General features: G+C 38.0%; 1 protein-coding gene across 8 annotated transcripts in view; it reads left to right on the forward strand.

Moving 5' to 3' along the window:
- The window catches only part of KLHL32 (kelch like family member 32), a 242,603-nt gene that overhangs the window by 64,851 nt on the left and 158,051 nt on the right, over positions 1–19,701 (forward strand). For all 8 annotated transcript variants that reach the window (XR_005241332.2, XM_038001106.2, XM_008007533.3 and 5 more), the window contains 2 exons: positions 5,552–5,639; positions 14,609–14,789. Coding sequence is in view for 7 of the 8 variants with exons in the window: in XM_038001106.2 (XP_037857034.1) it covers positions 5,617–5,639; positions 14,609–14,789 (204 nt within the window). In the remaining variant the exon portion in view is untranslated. The remainder of the gene's footprint in view (positions 1–5,551; positions 5,640–14,608; positions 14,790–19,701) is intronic.

The following is a 19,701-nucleotide window of genomic DNA, read 5'->3' on the forward strand; positions in this document are numbered from 1 at the left end:
ATCAGGTTGGAAAGCAAGCCACGTTATATAGGGTTAAATAAAACCCCTTGGATGAGACTTTATGGTTTCTAGGGCATGACTCCCCATACCCCTTTAGATAGTAATTTGGGCAAGAGAAGAAAAAGGTCAGAGTTGAGTTCTTCACCAGTCTCTTATATGTTGGTAGGATTGGTATGCATCTACATAATTAAGGTAGCTTAATTTTTAGTATCTTATGTTTATTGATTATATTAAACTAACTTAGCTTGTCCTTCTTTCTTTGTATGTCATCAAGACCTATAGGACACTTACTTTTTTCCTCCCCGTTTTGTTACTGGCCAGGCTTGTTCTGCCTGTATGCAGCAAGCCAATAACTGTGGTGACCTATAGGACACTTACTTTTTTCCTCCCCATTTTGTTACTGGCCAGGCTTGTTCTCCCTGTATGCAGCAAGCCAATCACTGTGGTGACAGTTTTTGCAAAAAAGAAAAGATTTTATTCACAAGGCTTCAATGTGCAGGGCCAGGGAAATAAATCTCAGATACACCTCTCTGAAAATAGGGCTTGGAGGTATGTGTGTGACAGAAAGTGGGGTGGTCTAAAGTATAGGGAAAGATGATTGGTGAATCGGAAAGGTGAGGTAATTAGGGCTTCTGCACAAGGGTAATTAAGCTGTATGGTTCTTCATAGGATATATGTGCAGAAAATGGTGGCACTAGCATAATCTGATAATGGAGTTTTTGGCTTTCTGATATCAAGAAGTTCCCTCTTCAGGCAGCTGTTGCAGGCCCAACCTGTGCAACCAACTTGTGAAGGTCTCATCTGGCTTGAACTAGACAAAAACTGCCCCCTGGTTTCTGAAAAATAACTATAAGCACCGTTACTACTGTGACCCATAGTCAGAGATGTTACCCATAAGGTAGCGAGTGGGAGTTTAGTTATGTATTGTTCAGTCATGTGACTTGCTAGTGGGGGTTTTAAGATCAACTAGAAGTAAGTAATTAAAAGCTAGCCAGCTAGTTTGGAGGGCTTAATCATGTTTCACTTGCTCACTATTACTGTTTAATAATATATTTATTTTGTCTGTGTAAATATATTTTCAAGTTTGACTTAAAAAAAAACCCAAGTGAGACTCTACCAACTTTGAAACATTTTAATAAAAATAAAGACTATAAAGAGGTTAGATCCCATCAATCCTATGTACCAGATTATATTTGAAGAGACTTACCAGAAATGGAGGACATTCCACTAATGAACATTTCCTAAGGGTGAGGGTGGTAAATAATTTCAATTATGTGAAAAAATCGCTATATTTTAAGAAATGTTTGCTGTGTTTCTGGGGGTAAATGCCCAGCTTCCTCTGGAGAGCTTGGAGAGGGGGGTCTGAGTCTTCACCAGCTGTAAAGTTGTCTTGAAAACAGTCCTTGAAGGATTGCTTCTATACACATTTTTGGTATTACAAACACTAGTATTTGGCATACGAACTACATTACCAAAAAGTGAAACAAAAGAAAACATTCAGAGATTCCTGTCACTGGATCAAATCACTACATGATTCATATTTGTGTTCTATAACAAAAGAAGACACACAATGATGTTTACTATGACCCTGTGATGTGTCAGCCGTTGCACTAGGTACGCTACATACACTATAAGCCCTGTGATAAGGTAGTATTATCTGTATTTTTAGAAAATGAAGAAATTGAGTCTTGGAAAAGGTAAGAAACTAGCCTAGCCTAGTTGTACATCGATATGTACAAACAGCTTCATTTTGTAAAATGTGTGTTTTATTTTTGTTTGCAAGCTGGATTTATTTGGTTGTATTTTTAATCACAAAGACTGAAATTTGTGGTACTAGTCTTTTGGGGGTCATTTCTCAATTTGAGAAGTTACTACAGTAGCTGAACTTTTACACTGTTCAATGAAAACCACGATGCCTGTTGTAGGGGAGGGGATAAAATCTTCTTTCCTCTATCCATCTTAGATTTTTCAGCAGGGCCTCTATGTTTTTAGACCACCAAAGACAGATTAGCAAGAGAAAAACAAACAGAAATTTATTTCCATGTTCATCACAGATACACATGGGAGCACCCAGTGATGACTTACCCAAAGGAGTGGTTAGAACTTGTCCTGACATATGATCTTAGGATAATCAAAGGAAAAGGGATTTGGGGCTTCTGGATGGGAAAGACAAGTTACAGAAAGATGACCAGGAAAAGTACTGTAAACAAGAATTTTTCAGTAAGGTTTATTGTGCAGATTGAAGTCAGTACCTTCTCCATTGATAAGAGTTAGGAGTCCTCCTCTTCCTGGTCCAGGAAAGGAAGAGACCTTTTACGAAAAGAAATTATGAAAATGTTCTTTATAAATGTAAATTTTCTTTACAAAAGGACAACGGTACCCTGTGGTTAGAGCTATTCGTGCATCTGCTGGTTCTCAGTGGCTTTTAGGTCAAAATGATCCATGTGCTAAGGAGGCATATTTTGGGGTGGCTATTCTGGTACCCTCCATGCCTTGTTTTTTTTATAGTAGTTATGCAATAGAGGCAAATCCCTTCCTCCTTCCTGGGTTCATTAAGCTGAACCAAAAGGCTGATGGCTACTTAAAATTTTAACATGTTTTCTTAACTATTTTTATATATTCCTTGTCTTTAAGTGTTTAGTAAAATCAATAAATTATCTGTTCACCAAAATAATATTTTCATTATTCAGTAGTTGACCACAAAGCTCCTGAGGACATAGCCAAGGACAGGGCCTACTTGAAAAAGAGCTCAGAGGAGTCTGACTAGAGTTTGGTCTAGAAGAGAATCTTTGTCATGCCAATGGCTCAGAAGATTGTAGATGGTCACAGTTGAAAGACATCAAAGGTGATCACTCTTAAGTGACAGAAAAAGAGTCACCTCATTTGCTTCCAGCCCCTCATAGCACTCCTTTGGGATTTGTGATAAATGCAATTCTATCTCTGAGAGTGTGTGAGAGCCCTAAATGTTGGCTACCTGGAGAGCAACTCTGGCCTTTCTTCATATTGCTCTGCTTCCTAATGCTCCACTCAGCTGGCTCAGCTCTGATCATTTCTGTATTCTGAGGAGGGGAACTGCAGGAGACTGGCCTGGATCTCCCTGGGCTGTGGGAGGGAAACAGCCTTGGGTTAATCTACGTACTAGGCATGGGAAAAAGTGCAAGGAAGTGGGAAGAGGGAGAAGAGGTGTCTGGCTGGAGCTTACAAGTAGCCATGTTGTTCACTCTACTTACGGTGCGGGAAACTTTTTATAAAAACAAATGTATTTGCTAACAAATTTTAATTCAGTATGTATATATCCAATATATAAATATAGAGAACATAGGGAATAATAAATAGTAAATAATACATAGTAAAAATAGTAAATAATAAACCTTTTCCAGTGGTGATTAATCCTTAACTCATTTTAACTCACCTTTTGAAAAAAATAATTTCAACTTTTATTTTGGATTTAGCAGGTACATGTGTAGGTTTGTTACATGAGTATATTGCATGATGCTGAGGTCTGGGGTATGGATGATCCCGTCACCCGGGTAATGAGCACACTACCTAACAGGTGGTTTTTTAGCCCATGTCCCCAGCCTCCTTCTCTTTGTCCCCAATGTTTGTGGTTCCTATCTTTATGCCTAGGGATACTCAATGTTTAACTCACTTATAAGTGAGAAGAACATGTGGTATTTGTTTTTCTGTTCCTGTGTTAATTCGTTTTGGATAATGGCTTTCAGTTGTATCCATGTTGCTGCAAAGGACAAGATTTTCTTCTTTTTTGTGGCTATAAATACACAGTGTTCCATGGTGTATATATACCACATTTTTTAAATCCAGTCTACCACTGGTGGGCAGCTAGTTAATTCACCTTTAAAATGGTGTCCAGTTTCCTAAGCTTTGTAGTATAGAGTGGCTTATAATTCAACAATTTTAGAAAACACTTGATTTAGTGAGTTGGTCTCCAAACGATAAACGTCTGTAAAAGAAAATTTCATCTATCTTATTATTTTTAATGATCATGTTTGAAATGAAACATATCAAGTTAGATGTGCCATTTAATTTGAGATTATTTTAACTTTAGGATTTTTGTTCTCCATTCAGTTGTTGGGAGTGTTTTAAAAGCGTTGGACTTTCAGAAAGATTAAGGTGTTACACCTCCCTGTAGTAATAAATATTCTTTGCAGCTTTAAAGCTCAAGTGTCCATGCCTGTTGGAGTTTGTGTTAGGCAACAAAAGACTGGAGTTTATAACCAAAGATTCTGAAAGGACACTGTAGCAACATTAGGTTGCTAAGCAAGTCTCTTGGCTAATTAAACAACGTGCCTTGAATTACTGTGACTGCCCATGCTGCTCAGTCATAATGGGGCGATTAAAAATGACACTCACTTTTAGGTTCGTCAAGACTTAAGTTGGAAATAAATGAAAGTAGAGACATACTATTTTTAATAATTAAAGAAAAGAAGAAACAAAAATATAGTTGTATGAAAAATACTCAAAGCAACCCAGCAACCTAATGTTCAATAAAATGGACTAGTTAACCAACGATGGTATGCTATGTGAAGTATTATGCAGTCATACCAATTGAGGGTTTGTATACAATATAACAAATATTGTTTTTTGGTCAGATTGTAAATCGTAGCTCTCTCTTTTATACAAATCAGCAGAAATAGGCACAGCTTAACATATTCCTTTCATAAGCATTTTCATCCTGTTATTGCTTTTCAAAATAAAATTGAGACAGAAGGAAGCCTATTTAACTTATCCAGATTCTAATTAATTTAGCCACTTGGGTGCATTAGAAAATGGGAGCTAGAACCTCTACTGAGGGTTGTAAAGTGTAGTCATGGACCAGGACCAAGACTATTCAAATAATTTATTTTTCTAGTCAGAGTTACTCCAATGATGAAAAGCAAAGACGGGGAATGGAGGCAGGGACTAAATGAATAAGCGTGCTTGAATAGCCAAGGAGCAGTTTCAAGCCTGACAACTGCATCCTGTTATATATTTCAATTACGCAATATCGAAGACTCTATAAGAATCCATTTTTCATTTCCTACTAATTTTTATCTTCTCTATGTTATTTTTTCCACCTACTTTTCAGAAATCTGCTTCTTGAATAGAAAATTGTATTTCTATAGACACTTAGCCATGAGGTACTTGATTTTAATTTAATTCCACTAATCATATTTGGAAGGAAAATGAAATCTCTATAAACGACAAGTCAACTAGTATTTGTGGTTTAGATTTGTGGTTTATCAAATCTTAGTTTTTTCCTTTGGCCATCCCATCTGGTGTTTTAATTTTTACTTTAACACTTAATTACTATTGTTGATTCTCAAACATATTTTACTTCCTAGTCCTTGAAGCTTCAATAAAGTGAAAAAACTTTAATATCCAGAACAATTACTTGTTTGTTAAAGGAGCATTGTGTCAGAATGTTTTATGTGGACAGTAAAACTCTCCAAGCTGCCTCCCTGGAATTCAAAAGCTTTAGCATCAGGAAGACTCAAAGTGTGCTTTTCTGCATTTAGCTCAATGCACCCTTTTCTCTTGTCTTTTTATTCAGCTGGAATGCTTGCTGATTCCTCTGCACACTTCTAAGGCTGAGAACCTGAGGAACCCAGCTGGAAAATGCCGTCTGAACGCTGCCTCAGGTATGTCCTGCAGGATGTGTCCTTGCATGCTGTAGTGAGCCCTGAAATAGGTGCATTGCACGTTGCAGGATCAAGCACAGAGCAGGGACTTAATGCATATTTAAAGGAATCAACAAACTAGTCAGAGCTTTTGTGAATTTACTATGGTAGCACAAGGACTAACTGCTGTGACCTAGTTATTTGTCGAACCTAAACATGTTTCCTGATTCTTTGAATCATACTGCTTTTTAATATTTTTTTCTTATTTAGGATGCTTCCTTCAGACAAAGGTATGCTACTATAAAGGTATATGACATAAAAAAGAATAAAAAAATAATACATACGTGTGTGTGTATGTGTGTGTGTATATATATATATATATATAGAGAGAGAGAGAGACAGCCTTCTTTAAGGCAATCACTTTGGGGAGTACAATGCTTATTCTCAAAATGCTCACAACATTTCCTTTTAATAATTCGTTTATTTAATAGATATTAATTAAGCCAAGTACTCTGTTTGGTGCTGAGGACAGAGCTATGAATAAAACAGATAAGGTTCCTTCCCTCTTAAAATGTATATTCTATGGGGGAAACAGTCATTAAACAAATAAGCACACCAGTAACGATGCAAAAATAATTGTGAAAGTGCTCTGAAGGAAAAGTACAGGATAGATAGAGCAAGAAAATGCCTTCCTAAGACAGGCTGTATACCTGAGATTTGAAGGGGGGCATACCCTGAGGCAGGAAGGAACTTGGCACATTCCAGAAACTGAGGGGCAGCCAATGAGAAAATGCATGGCATTCATTTGAATAGTCTCACTGGAGGTAAATCTGCATCACCCTCTGAGGGAACAGTCAAAATATCTTCAGAGCAAATAATAAGAAAGATGATAAACCTGGGGAATACATTTTTCTTAAGAATTGGGTGTTTGTTAAGTAATGAGACCAGTTTCTTTCCGTGACTCTGAAGCTATTAGAGGTGATTTGTTCCAGAAATGTGTTGAGAACTGGTGACATTGCTGTAACAGGTGTAACGCCTCTGCACTCCCCATGTGAGTCTTTTGCTCTCAATCAGTGATTCTCAATGGTGGATGATTTCACCACCAGGGTACTTTGTGCAATATCTGACAATGTTTTTGGATGTCACTGGGACTGTGGATACAATTGGCATCTACTGGGTAGAGGCCAGGAATCATTTTAAACATCTTGCAATGCATAGGGCAACCCCCTACAGCAAAAAAAATCTAGCCCAAAATGTCAGTAATACTGAGGCTGAGAAACCCTGCTCTAGACCTGGCATCCAACCAATACAGCACATGGAGACCATGGTGTCTGTCTGCCACCACCTCAGCCAAGCTATTTATTCCTGGCTACCAGGATCAGTGTGCATACTTAAAATAAGTTTTTACTTTTAAGTCTGCCATCCCATTCTTATTAATCAACTCCCATTCCACGGTCATCTGTCTTCCACAGTGCAATCATCTCTATAATGTTGTCTCCTTTTCTGCTTCAACCCAGAGCCCTCCCTTCCCCACCTCTCACACTCTCTCACCGTGCCATGTGGAAGTGTCACAGCACAACCACACCTTCTGCTGTATCATCTCCTTGTCCTGAAAAGCTCTGTTCGTCTCAGACTTCACTGAGATCCATCCTCCTCTGAGGACCGTTTCCCTTGTAGTCCTCTCAAAGTGGTGGCATTGTTATTTCCTCACATCTCATGTATGTCAAGGACAGGTAGAGAGATTGTCATCATCCCAGGGCATGGTTTTGCTTCTAGACCGTTACTCCACAAATTGATTGATTGAGAAAGCACAGCCACAAAAACAACAAAGACATGCTCTTCTGAAGATGGTGCTCTCTCTCTCTCTCTCAGGCTCTCCTCTTCCTAACTGTGGTTGGGGTCATTGTCCTTTATTCACTGAGCACTTCAGCACCTGGCTTGCAGTCTTCCTCCTCATCACGAACCCCTTACTATACCCCCAGGGCCCTCAGTGTCAGCATGGAGGATGTGTCTGCTTCATGGTCCTTGGACCTTCAATCTGCTTATCTCCAAAGACCTTCTCCCTGCACTCAGCTGCCCAGTTTCATGGCCACACCTCAGACCTTGTCATCCTCAGTAATTACTCTGTTTCTGAAATCACACTATCTGTCATTTTACTCTCACCGCAGCCTCCTCTCCTTCTAGCTTGCTGATTTACCCCTGTTATGGTTGTACTCTGACCTCACTGTAATGTCTCATTTATTGGCCCTGCTACTTTCTACCAAACCATCCGGTCTTTCCTTCCCTCATTTTCCTTCTTAAGCAGTTTAGATTCTATCACTGTTGCTAAACCCTTAAGTTCCCTCATTTCCTGTATTTTTGATGCATTTGCTTGAGAAAACCCCAATCCGGATGAACTGAGCTATTCATATTTCCATGCCTATATTGTCTAGTAGAGACTAGTTCCACAAAAATCTTTAGATTCAACAAGCCAAAAAGTGCCCAGAGTTTTAGTATGTGTTTCTGGTCCACTGATTCCCTGCCACTCAAGAGGCAATCCTTTCCCACAACTAAGCCCAAACCTGCCTCTGTGCTTCAAATCGATCTTTCATATATTCTCAGCAACCTTTGACTGTTGCTTGTTTCTCAGCCACGTTCTTGAGATACAGCTGTGTTGTCACCTTCCCTATGCAGATGAATTGCAGATATACATTTCTAACAAAGACTCCTTTCTGAGCTCCAGATCCATGAATCAAGCTACATATTTGACATCTGTGCTTGGATGTCTTAAAGACAACTCAAACTTAACGTGTCCAAAACCAAATTCATCATCATTCTTTTCTACAATTCTGATCCTCTTTCGTTTGTTTCCTATTCTGGAAATATCAAGTTGTATAAGCCAGAAATGTAGGCGTCTTCTGGAAATCTTCCTCCCACTCACCTCCATATATAATCTAACACTAAGACCTGTAGATTTTCCCTCTAAATAACTTTTAATCCCATTCACCTTCCTGAAACTTCATCCGAATGCTCCTTGGGCTCCAAGGTCCAACTTCATCACTCACCTGAACCATAGTCACAGTCCGGGTTTGCTCTAGTCTGGCCCAGTCTCCCCTACTGCTCTTGGTACTACAGCTTGAGTGACCTTTTCTGTGACTTCCCATTGCCCTTAGGATACCCTGGCCCAGAATTCCTGCACAAGTGGGCTCAGGCTTCTGCTGCTCGGGGCTTGCCTGTACCACCTTCTTCTTCATCCCTAGCTGTTAACTTTCTGTAGACACTCTGTAAGGACCGTGCTCCCTCCTGCCACAGGATCATAGCATTTGCTGTTCTCCTGCCTGGAAAACCTTCCTTTTTACCAGATTAACTTGTTCTCATCCTTCAGCCAGCAGCTCAAGTATTATTTCTTTAGGGAGGCTAGATTATTTGATTAATGTGTAACTGCCCCACTGTACTGATTGTTCCATGAGGACTGCTAAGGACTGCTACCACATATGGTTTGCTCACCATTTTATCCCTGGTACCCAGCACAACACCTGGCGCAGGCCTAGTAAATATTTGTTGGGTAAATGAATGAGGGAAGGAAGGAAACAAAATTATTCATTTATAATTAAGTTCCTTTCTACAGAGTTTTCATTATTTAATAATTGTCTAAGCATATTGTATCTTCTTTGCTTATTATTATGACCATTGTTATTAATTGACCAAGTTCATTTTAAAGTATTTATAAATTATAAAGTGTTCTATAGAAATAAAATTATTTTATTATAGGGTCCTTTAATAGCCTACCACCTTAAATAGAATTTTAAAAATATTAATGTCTTTAATTTTCATGAAAATATTTTGACTACATAAAGTGATTTAAGACACTTATTTGATAGTTCACCAATAGACTGAATTGAGATAGTTATGCATAATTATTACTGTCAGACTTTTTGTCCAGTCTTTTTCTTTCTTGTATAAAGTAGCCTACTTATGAAATGAGAATCTTTATGCCACTTGGTTGTTTTTAATATGTAAGTATGTAACACCTTATTGGTAGCGTTACTTAAAAACGACTACATATTTTTTGTATATACAGGTTGTAGGTAAACACTGATATAGAAATTGACTTGGATTTTAAAATTTGAAATGCAGATGTTTAAAACCATATAGCTGTTTTTGGAATTTACAACTTTAAAACTGACTGAACTTCATCAAAATTCTTTCCATGAACATCAAACCCTATAGGATTTCTGTGACCAAAAATGTTAACTCTATGACCTTGAAGTAGCAATTTGCACTAAAGCAGTGATTCAGTATGAGTAGGGAATATGATATAATGAACATCATTCTCTGCATTTGATTTATTAGTTTTTGTGATCAATTCCAGAATGAAAGTTAAAGGCTTAAAGTTATGAATAATCATCTTTCCTGAGACCTCGTTTATTTATTTCCCCATTTCTGGATACTGACATATGACTAATCAAATGGTTGCTCCCTGGCATTACTAAAAAGTAATCTTCTGCTCAGAGAGTCTGGGGCTTTCCACTATTGCATGAGGGCCTACGTGGGGCCCTGTGAAATACAGGAACAGCAATTTGCACAGGCAGTCTGATAGGGGTTGCCTAAAGCCCTTATAGTGTTCAGGTGGAAAAAAATAGAGGGACATATATCCCTGGGAACTCATAGAGTATCCAACAGAACCATAATGAGAAGCAGATCTATAATTTTAAAATTCAGGTAGCCATATTTAAAAAAAGTAAAATTATTATTTTTTGTTGTAGCTGAGACAGAGTTTCACTCTTGTTGCCCAGGCTGGAGTGCAGTGGCACGATCTCGGCTCACTGCAACCTCTGCCTCCTGGGTTCAAGTAATTCTTCTGCCTTAGCCTCCTGAGTAACTGAGATACGGCATGTGCCACCACCCCCAGCTAATTTTTATATTTTTAGTAGAGATGGGGTTTCACCATGTTGGCCAGTCTGGTCTTGAACTCCTGACCTCAGATGATCTGCCCGCTTGGGCCTCCCAAAATGCTGGTATTACCGGTGTGAGTCATCATGCCTGGCCCTAAAAAAGGTAAAATTAATTTTAAAAATACATTTTATGTAACCCAACATACCCTAAATATTATAATTTAAACATGTAATCAGTACAGAAATATTGAGCTATTTTGCGTTCTTTTGTTCATGTTGTCTTTGACATCCATTGTGCATTTTACATGTATGGTACATCTCAATTTGGACTGGCCATATTTCAAGTACTCAGTGACCATGTGTGGTTAGTGTCTACTGTATAGGTGTATCCCTACAATAGACTATTACTATTGTATTGATACAATACAATACAATAGAGTATTACTATAGTATCAATATAGCACATACTCTTTTGTATTGATGCAGTTCTAGGGCATCTCTGAGAGAAAGGGGTTGTATTGGGGAAGCCAGGACACTCTCTGCACTCACCGATGAATTCTGAGGTGGCAGCATTGCTTCTGTAGGAGACCTTTTCCAGTTTTAGGATGACACTCAAATCTGTGTTTCCTTGAGAAATATGGCTCTTGCTTTCAGTCTTTTTTCCAGCAATTTAGAAGTTTTAGGATATACTTTTCCTTCCTTTTTCTTTATTTCTCAAAAAAATTGAGGGACATTGCTCTAAGTTGAGAGGCTTAGTTTGCTAATTTGATATATGTTCTAGATGCTGAGGGAGCTGTTTGCAAGCATGTGTTAGCTCCCCATTTTAATTTAGACATAGTGCATTACAGTCTTTGATTTATCTCCTCCCTGGTTTATGACTATTGACTTGGTGAAGTGGGCCTGCTCCCTTCCAGCTATGTTCTGTGGCCACGTGTGCCTTAACATTTAGAGGGTTGAGATGTTTTACAAATTTACATCCAAGAGTTGAGTGGGAAGTTACTTTCAGAATACAATAATGATTTGTTGATTAAGAGGCTTTTATTTCTTGCCAAATGTTAGAGTATTTGTTTCTGCTTTTAAGGATCCCTAACATATTGGTTCCAAAATATTTGGGATCTTGTGCCAACTGTTGTCTTAAATATTTAGCTTATTGTTTTCTTGAAGCTTGAATTTTCAAGCCCAGCTGAATGATCCTGTGAAATTGTGCAGCATCACTATTGTTTCAAAGGCGAGTCTTTTATTCTTTGCCAAATTTCAGTTTACAGCTGCTCTTTTTCTGGTAAGATTTATTCACTCTCAATAGCCATATATAATGCAAGTACCAATTCAATCTTAATAATAAGGACAGGAATTGTGGCACTATATTTGGAAAATGAGTAAGGAAACATTTTAAGGCAATTATCTTAATATATTCTTCTGTTCCACTACAAATGAAATTTTGAAATACATTTATTTAACATTTAAGGTGATATAAAAATGGAGAAAATAAGTTATGAACGTTTCAAATATATTTTCTAAGGTTATAATAATTAGAATCTATTTTCTATGGTTATAATAATTAGAATCTATTTTCTATCCCAAAACTTTCAGTCACAGTATGAAGATACATGTTTTTGAAGCAAAATTTCAAATATTTCTTACTGCTTTGTCATGTTGTTCTGTTCATGTATATTATTCTAAAAGGCTGACTTTGAGATTCATTATACATAATATAAATATAAAGTTAATAGGGACTTTCATGATTTTTCCCCTTAAGCATAGATTTTTCAGCTCTTTTACAGATTATGTGTGTGTGTGTGTGTGTGTGTGTGTGTGTGTGTGTGTGTATATTTTAGACAGAGTCTCGCTCTGTTGCCCAGGCTGGAGTGCAGTGGCATGATCTCAGCTCACTGCAACCTCCACTTACTGGGTTCAAGCAATTCTTCTGCTTCAGCTTCTTGAGTAGCTGGGATTAAGGTACACGCCATCACACCTGGCTAATTTGTGTATTGATGCAGTACAATACAACAGAGTATTACTATAGTATTAATTAAACCCCAATATGGGATTTCACCATATTGACCAGGCTGGTCTCAAACTCCTGACCTCAAGTGATCCACCTGCCTCAGCCTCCCAAAGTGCTGGGATTACAGGCATGTGCCACCACGCCTGGCCTCTTTTTTTTTTCTTTTTTCTTTAAGTAGGAGGAGGAATTACATTATTATATTCTTGGTGATATATTCTCAAGATACCTGATCTTGGACCTTCAGTTTTTCTATCTATAAAATAGAGATAATAATAGTACCTGCCTCATGGTGGTGTTGTGCAGATTACATGAACTAGTCATTGTAAATCACTAAGAATAGTTCATGGGACGTGGTGAGCACTATGTGTTTCTCAAATCTATTAAAAAGTCATCCTTTTAGGAAAGATTTTTCAAAGACTATCTTAAAGCTTTACTTGGCTGATACAATGTTTCTATTACTATTCCATTTCTTGATTTGAGATGCTAATTAATCTCCATTCTAGACTTTGCATAGAAATTTGCAAAAAATTATTTATGCTTCTGAATGAGGTTTTTAATTACTGATTTTAAAGTCTGCCTATGGCTTGAGCTACTAGATGAATATTCAATGACAGTAACCATTTCAAAACTCACTGCTACATTTCAACTGAAAATAATCCTCCCACCTTCCCACAGGAACTTCCTATATCATCACCGTCTGTCAAGTTTTTTTCTTTCCATATTTCTGACATTTCTGATGCTTCCCAGTCAAAACTGTCCAATAAAGCTTAATGACTGCCTTCTGGCATTTCACAGGAAGTATTTGGTTAATTTTAAGATGGTGATTTGTACCTAACTGTAATTTACCAGCCAACTGGCACCACAGGCTGAGCAGAGCCCTGCCAAATAAACCCACCATGCAGACTAGGCTGGTGGCAACTCTGGCTCCCCTGAGAAACTCTTTCACACTCAGAGGGAGGGGTTGGATACAGGAATTACCACCATGGGAGAGGCAATGCTCAATCATCCCAACAGTATTTTTACTCAGCTTTGAGATGGACCTGCTGGCCAGAAACAGGACTTGATGGCCCTTGTTTTCACTCTGGGAGTAACCTATTCCTGGCAGATCACCCATCTTAGTCCAATACCGGTTCTGAGATTTCAGAGCACTGTGTAGATTCCCATTGGCATAAGCTGAAAATGTCCATAGCTGTCTATAAAGTGACAGTTTGCATTTTGTGTTTATGGCATTACTTCTGTATTATTGTAGAATGATCTAGAGCTTCACCTAGGACTTTTGAAAGGGCATAAGGATAAATGTCTTAGGTTAGCGTAGAGAGTGAAGAGGTAAGTCTCACAATGGGTAAAATTAGCAATCTCACAAAGTAGAAACAAAAAGAAAATTATATAGTCATTCATAAATCTAGTAGAATGATCACACATAGAAACTAAAGGCTGATAATAGATAAATTTTACTTTCAGCTTTAAATTTGTTTTCATTTACAAGGCATTCCTTTTGATGCTCTTATGGTGCACAATTTCCCAAGTTTAATAGTAAGCTTCTTTGGTTTAATTGCTTTTTACATGGAATGGTCACTTGCAGCCCTTTTTGTCCTGACTAACATTTGCTCAGTTTTCTTGTATGTGTTAACAGTCTCGTGTCCTGTGGGAGACATGGTAAGGTACAAAGGTGGGGAAGGAATCAGGGAATTAGAGAGGGGACAGAGTGGGAAGGGTCACACACACACACGTACACATGCCCAGATACACATCCAGAGGAAGTTTTGCACTCAGAGATGTTCACACACTGAAGAGACGGGGCCCAGAAACAGAGGCTTGCAGGTCCGGAGACCTGGGTCAGTATGCAGCCACAGATGAACACACACAAACACAAATGCAGAAAGAGAGGCACCAGTAAAAAAGAGAAAGACCCTGCAGGGAGGGGAGCAGAGAGAATAAGAAAAAGGGAGAACAAGAGAATGGTGGAGAGAAAGAAAATGAGGGAACAGATGGTCACACTCATAGAGTGCACTGGAACCCGTGTTGCCTTAGTCAATGCAAGGAATGAGAGAGCAGCTGGCCCACAGGGCTGGTAAAAGGAAAAACGTTGACTTGATTGTTCTCCTTTGTAGTATTCAAGAAATGCTGACAGGCCAGAGGCTGTGCCACTCCGAATCTCACAATGACAGTGTCCTGGCAGCATTGAATCAGCAGAGGAGTGATGGCATCCTCTGCGACATCACCCTGATTGCTGAGGAACAGAAATTCCATGCTCACAAGGCCGTCCTGGCAGCATGCAGCGACTATTTCCGGGTAAGTCACCATAGTTTGTTTGTTTCTCTTAAAATATTGATAAAGAGAGGATGACAGTGCTTCCCAAACTGTCACTAAACCAGGAGCCAATTTTGTGGTACCCCCAGAGCTGAATGGTGGGGGCTTTTGTTCTTTCCTGGATAGAATGTGTCCTGGGGCCCCATTGGGTCCTCTCTGGGCAGGGCACCTGGATGTGCCTCCAATGTAGAACAGACCTCCCCTCGCATCTGAGCCAAGGAGTGCTTGGCACTTTACCACCATGAGACAATGTGGCACTGTAGTGCTCCTGTGGGGGTGCAGATTGGGGTGAGAGGTTGCTTCTGGATTCAGGATCAAAGACCAAGCTATAAGACAATTTGTTAAAATTTAAAAATCTTTAAGTATATGTAGTGTTTCTGATTTATATATATATACCCACACACATATATACACACATATATGTATATATACGTATATATACCTCTGTGTGTGTGTGTGTGTGTGTGTATATATACATATATATATATTTTTTGAGACAGAGTCTCGTTCTTTCATCCAGGCTGGAGTGCCAATGGTGTGATCTCGGCTCACTGCAACCTCTGCCTCCTGGGTTCAAGTGATTCTCATACCTTAGCCTCCTGAGTAGCTGGGATTACAGGGACACGCCACCACACCTGGCTAATTTTTATATTTTTAGTAGAGATGGGGTCTCACCAAGTTGGCCAAGTTGGTCTTGAACGCCTGACGTCAAGTAATCCACCTGCCTTGGCCTCCCAAAGTGCTTGGATTATAGGCACACACCACTGCGCCTGCCTATATATACTCTTAATGCTTTCTAATTATTTGCTCCAAGGACAGAGATTCATTTAGCCTAACGGACCTTCATGGTCAGTACATGTGGCTAATGAAAACACATCTTGTTTACCAGAGCTTTGGGGTTGATTTGCAACAGCAAATTATATGTGGTAATAAGATTGCTGTTTTTCTTGAAGATGAAAGTACACAGTATGGTGAAGCTGATTAAATGCCACTTATTTAGCACTTCTTGTGATTCACATGGTGAGCAAAGGATTTTATATGCATATCTCATTTAATCCTCACAACAACCCATTGTGCACATATATATACATACTATTAAAATCACCATTTTGCATATATGGAAACAATAACAAAGACTAACTAATTTGCACTAACTCAGAGGATAAGAGTCACACAGTTCCTAAATGGCAGATCTGGAATTGAAATCCATGTTTGACTCTTAACGAGTGTGATAGTCTGCTTCTTATATGGACATAAAATAGCAAACCTGGACAATTATTAGCCAGAATGGTTTGAAATTAATTTCTAAATATATATTATTTCAATGCCTATTTAATTTTCTTTTCAATGCTATTTCAGTTAACTAGTGACTAATACTTTTGAAACATAATGGTATGAATCTCCATATAAATGGGAATATAAATTAATTTAATTGTGTTGTGTTGTTTTTTTAATTTTCCCCAGTAAAGTCTCTAAATGTTATAGACACCAACTTAGGCCCATGGGCAATTTGTTGATTGGTTTGAATATTTCTAATAATAATGTTGCTTTTGTTCGTTAAGAGACAATATCAACTGCACTTAATTGCCAACTAGCAGTTGCAGAGAATTTTCAAAGATGCCAAATCATAAAAGACAGCCTTTTTAAAAAAGCATATTAAATGTGATGAAACTGAGTAATGTAGAAGATGAAGAAGTAATTACTTGAAATGGCTGTTTCTGAAATAAAAAGTAGGATTTAATTCTAAACTACAAAGATGATACAGAATATCTGTAAAGTGGCCTTTTAGTTCCATTAATATAATTATACATTTCACACACCCTCACTCACATTGTCAGGTATTCTTCTTTCAGAAGAGTCATATTATTCAGAGGGGCTTTTGAATCAGCAAAACACTTTAGATTGTATGTATATTACGTAATAGGAATTTTGTCTTTTTATGGACTGTAATATAGCCTTCTTGGTGTTAACTTCTCTCTACTTAGGTTTCAGCATTTCAGTATCGAATTTTTTTTTTTTTTGAACTTTTATTTTAGGTTCAGGGGTACATGTGTAGGTTTGTTATATAGGTAAATTATGTTACATGAGGATTTGGTGTACAGATTATTTCATCACCCAGGTAATAAGCATAATACTCAATAAGCAGTTTTTCAATTTTCTCCCTTCTCCCAACCTCTACCATTAAGTAGGCCCCAGTGTCTGTTGTTCCCTTTTTTGCATCCATGTATTCTCAATGTTTAGCTCTCACTTATAAGTGAGAATATGTGGTATTTGGTTTTCTGTTCCCATGTTCGTTGACTTATAATAATGGCTTCCAGCTCCATCCATGTTGCTGCAAAGGACATGATCTCATTCTTTTTTATGACTGTGTAGTATTCCATGATATATACATACCACATTTTCTTTATCCTGTCTACCACTGATGGTCATTTAGGTTGATTCCATGTCTTTGCTATTGTGACTAGTGCTACAGTGAACATACACATGCAGGTGTCTTTATGGTAGAATGATTTGTAATACTTTAGGTCTATACCCAGTAATGGGATTGCTGGGTTAAATGGTAATATTGTTTTAAGTTCTTTGAGGAATTGCCAAACTGCTTTCCACAGTGACTGAACTAATTTGCATTGCCACCAGCAGTGTATCAGCATTCCCTTTTCTCTGCAACCTCTCCATCATCAGTTATTTTTTTACTTTTTAATCATAGTCATTCTGACTGGTATGAGATAGTATCTCATTGTGGTTTTGAGTTGCATTTCTCTAATGATTAGTAATGTTGAGCACTTTTTCATATGCTCGTTGGCTGCATGTATGTCTTTTTTTGAAATGTGTCTGTTCATGTCTTTTGCCCACGTTTTTATGGGGTTGTTTGTTTTCTGCTTGTGGATTTGTTTAAGTTCTTTATAGATTCTGGATAGTAGACCTTTGTCAGATGCATAGTTTGCAAAATATTTTTCCCATTCTGTGAGGTGTCTTCAGTGATAGTTTCTGTTGCTGTCCATAAGCTCTTTAGTTTAATTAGGTCCCATTTGTCAATTTTTGGTTTTGTTGGAATTGCTTTTGGTGTCTTTGTCATGACATATTTGTCAGAGCCTATGTTCAGAATGCTATTTCCTAGATTATCTTCCAGGGTTTTTATCATTTTAGGTTTTACATTTAAGTCTTTAATCCATCTTGAGTTGATTTTTGTACATGGTGAAAGAAAAGGGTCTAGTTTCGATATTTGACATATGGCTGGCCAGTTATTTCAGCATCATTTATTGAATATGGTGTTTTCCCATTGCTTGTTTTTGTTGGCTTTGTCAAAGATCAGATGGTTGTAGGTGTGCAGCTTTATGTCTGAGCTCTCTATTCTGTTCCATTTGTCTATGTGCCTGTTTTTGTACCAGTATCATGCTGTTTTGGTTATTGTAGTCTTGTAGTATAGTTTGAACTTGGGTAATGTGACTTCAAACTATATTACAAACTATACTACAGCTTTGTTCTTTTTGCTTAGGATTGCTTTGGCTATTTCAGCTCTTTTATGATTCCATATGAATTTTAGAATAGGTTTTTCTAATTCTGTGAAAAACACCATTGGTAGTTTGATAGGAATAACATTGAATATGTACATTGCTTTGGGCAGTATGGCCATTTTCACAATATTGATTCTTCCTATCCATGAGCATGAAATATTTTTCCACTTGTTGGTGTCATCACTAATTTCAATGAGAAGTGTTTTGTAATTCTCTTTGTAGAGCTCTTTTACCTCCCCAGTTGGCTGTATTCCTAGGTATTTTATTCTTTTTGTGACTATTGTGAATGAAATTGCAATCTTGATTTGGCTATCAATTTGGATGTTGTTGGTGTATAGAAATGCTACTGATATTCATACATTGATTTTGTATCCTGAAACTTTGCTGAGGTTGTTTATCAGATTTAGGAGATATGGGGCAGAGACTATGTGGAGTGTTCTAAGTATAGAATCCGTCATCTGCAAACAGGGATAGTTTGATTCCTCTCCTCCTATTTGGATGCCTTTTATTTCTTTATGTTTCCTGATCACTCTGGCTAGGACTTCCAGTACTATGTTGAATAGGAATGCTGAGGGTAGACATCCTTGTCATGTTCTAGTTCTCAAAGGGAATGCTTCCAGCTTTTACCTATTCAGTATGGTGGTGTGGGTTTGTCATAGATGGCTTTTATTAGTTTGAGGTATAGTGCCTAGTTTGTTGAGGGCTTTTAACATGAAGGGAAGTTGATTTTTATCAAAAGCCTTTTCTAAATCTATTGAGATGATCATGTGGTTTTTGTTTTTAGTTCTCTTTATGTGATGAATCGCATTTATTGATTTGTGTGTAGTGAACCAACCTTATATTTCAAGTATAAAGCCTACTTGATTGTGGTGGATTAGCTTTTTGATGTGCTTCTGGATTTGGTTTGCTAGTATTTTGTTGTGGATTTTTGCATCTATGTTCATCAAGGATATTGGCCTGAATTTTCTTTTTTTGTTGTGTCTCTGCCAGGTTTTTGTATCAGGATGATACTTGCCCCATAGAAAGACATAGAGAGGAGTTTTTCTTCCTTAGTTTGTAAAAGTAGTTTTAGTAGGAATTGTACCAGCTCTTTTTTATATATCTGGTAGAAGTCAGCTGTGAATCCATTCAGTCCTGGGCATGTTCAGGTTAATAAGTATATTAGTCTGTTCTCATGCTGCTAATAAAGACATACCCGGGACTGGGTAATTTATAAAGGAAAGAGATTTAATTGACTCACAGTTCTGCAGGGCTGGGGAAGCCTCAAGAAACTTACAATCATGGCAGAATGGGAAGCAAACGTGTCATTCTTCACGTGGTGGCAGCAAGAAGTGCAGAGCAAAGTGGCAGGGGGAGGGGCGGGGGAAAGCCCCTCATAA

Source organism: Chlorocebus sabaeus, chromosome 13 (genome assembly GCF_047675955.1).
Source record: "Chlorocebus sabaeus isolate Y175 chromosome 13, mChlSab1.0.hap1, whole genome shotgun sequence".
NCBI classification, from domain to species: domain Eukaryota; kingdom Metazoa; phylum Chordata; class Mammalia; order Primates; family Cercopithecidae; genus Chlorocebus; species Chlorocebus sabaeus.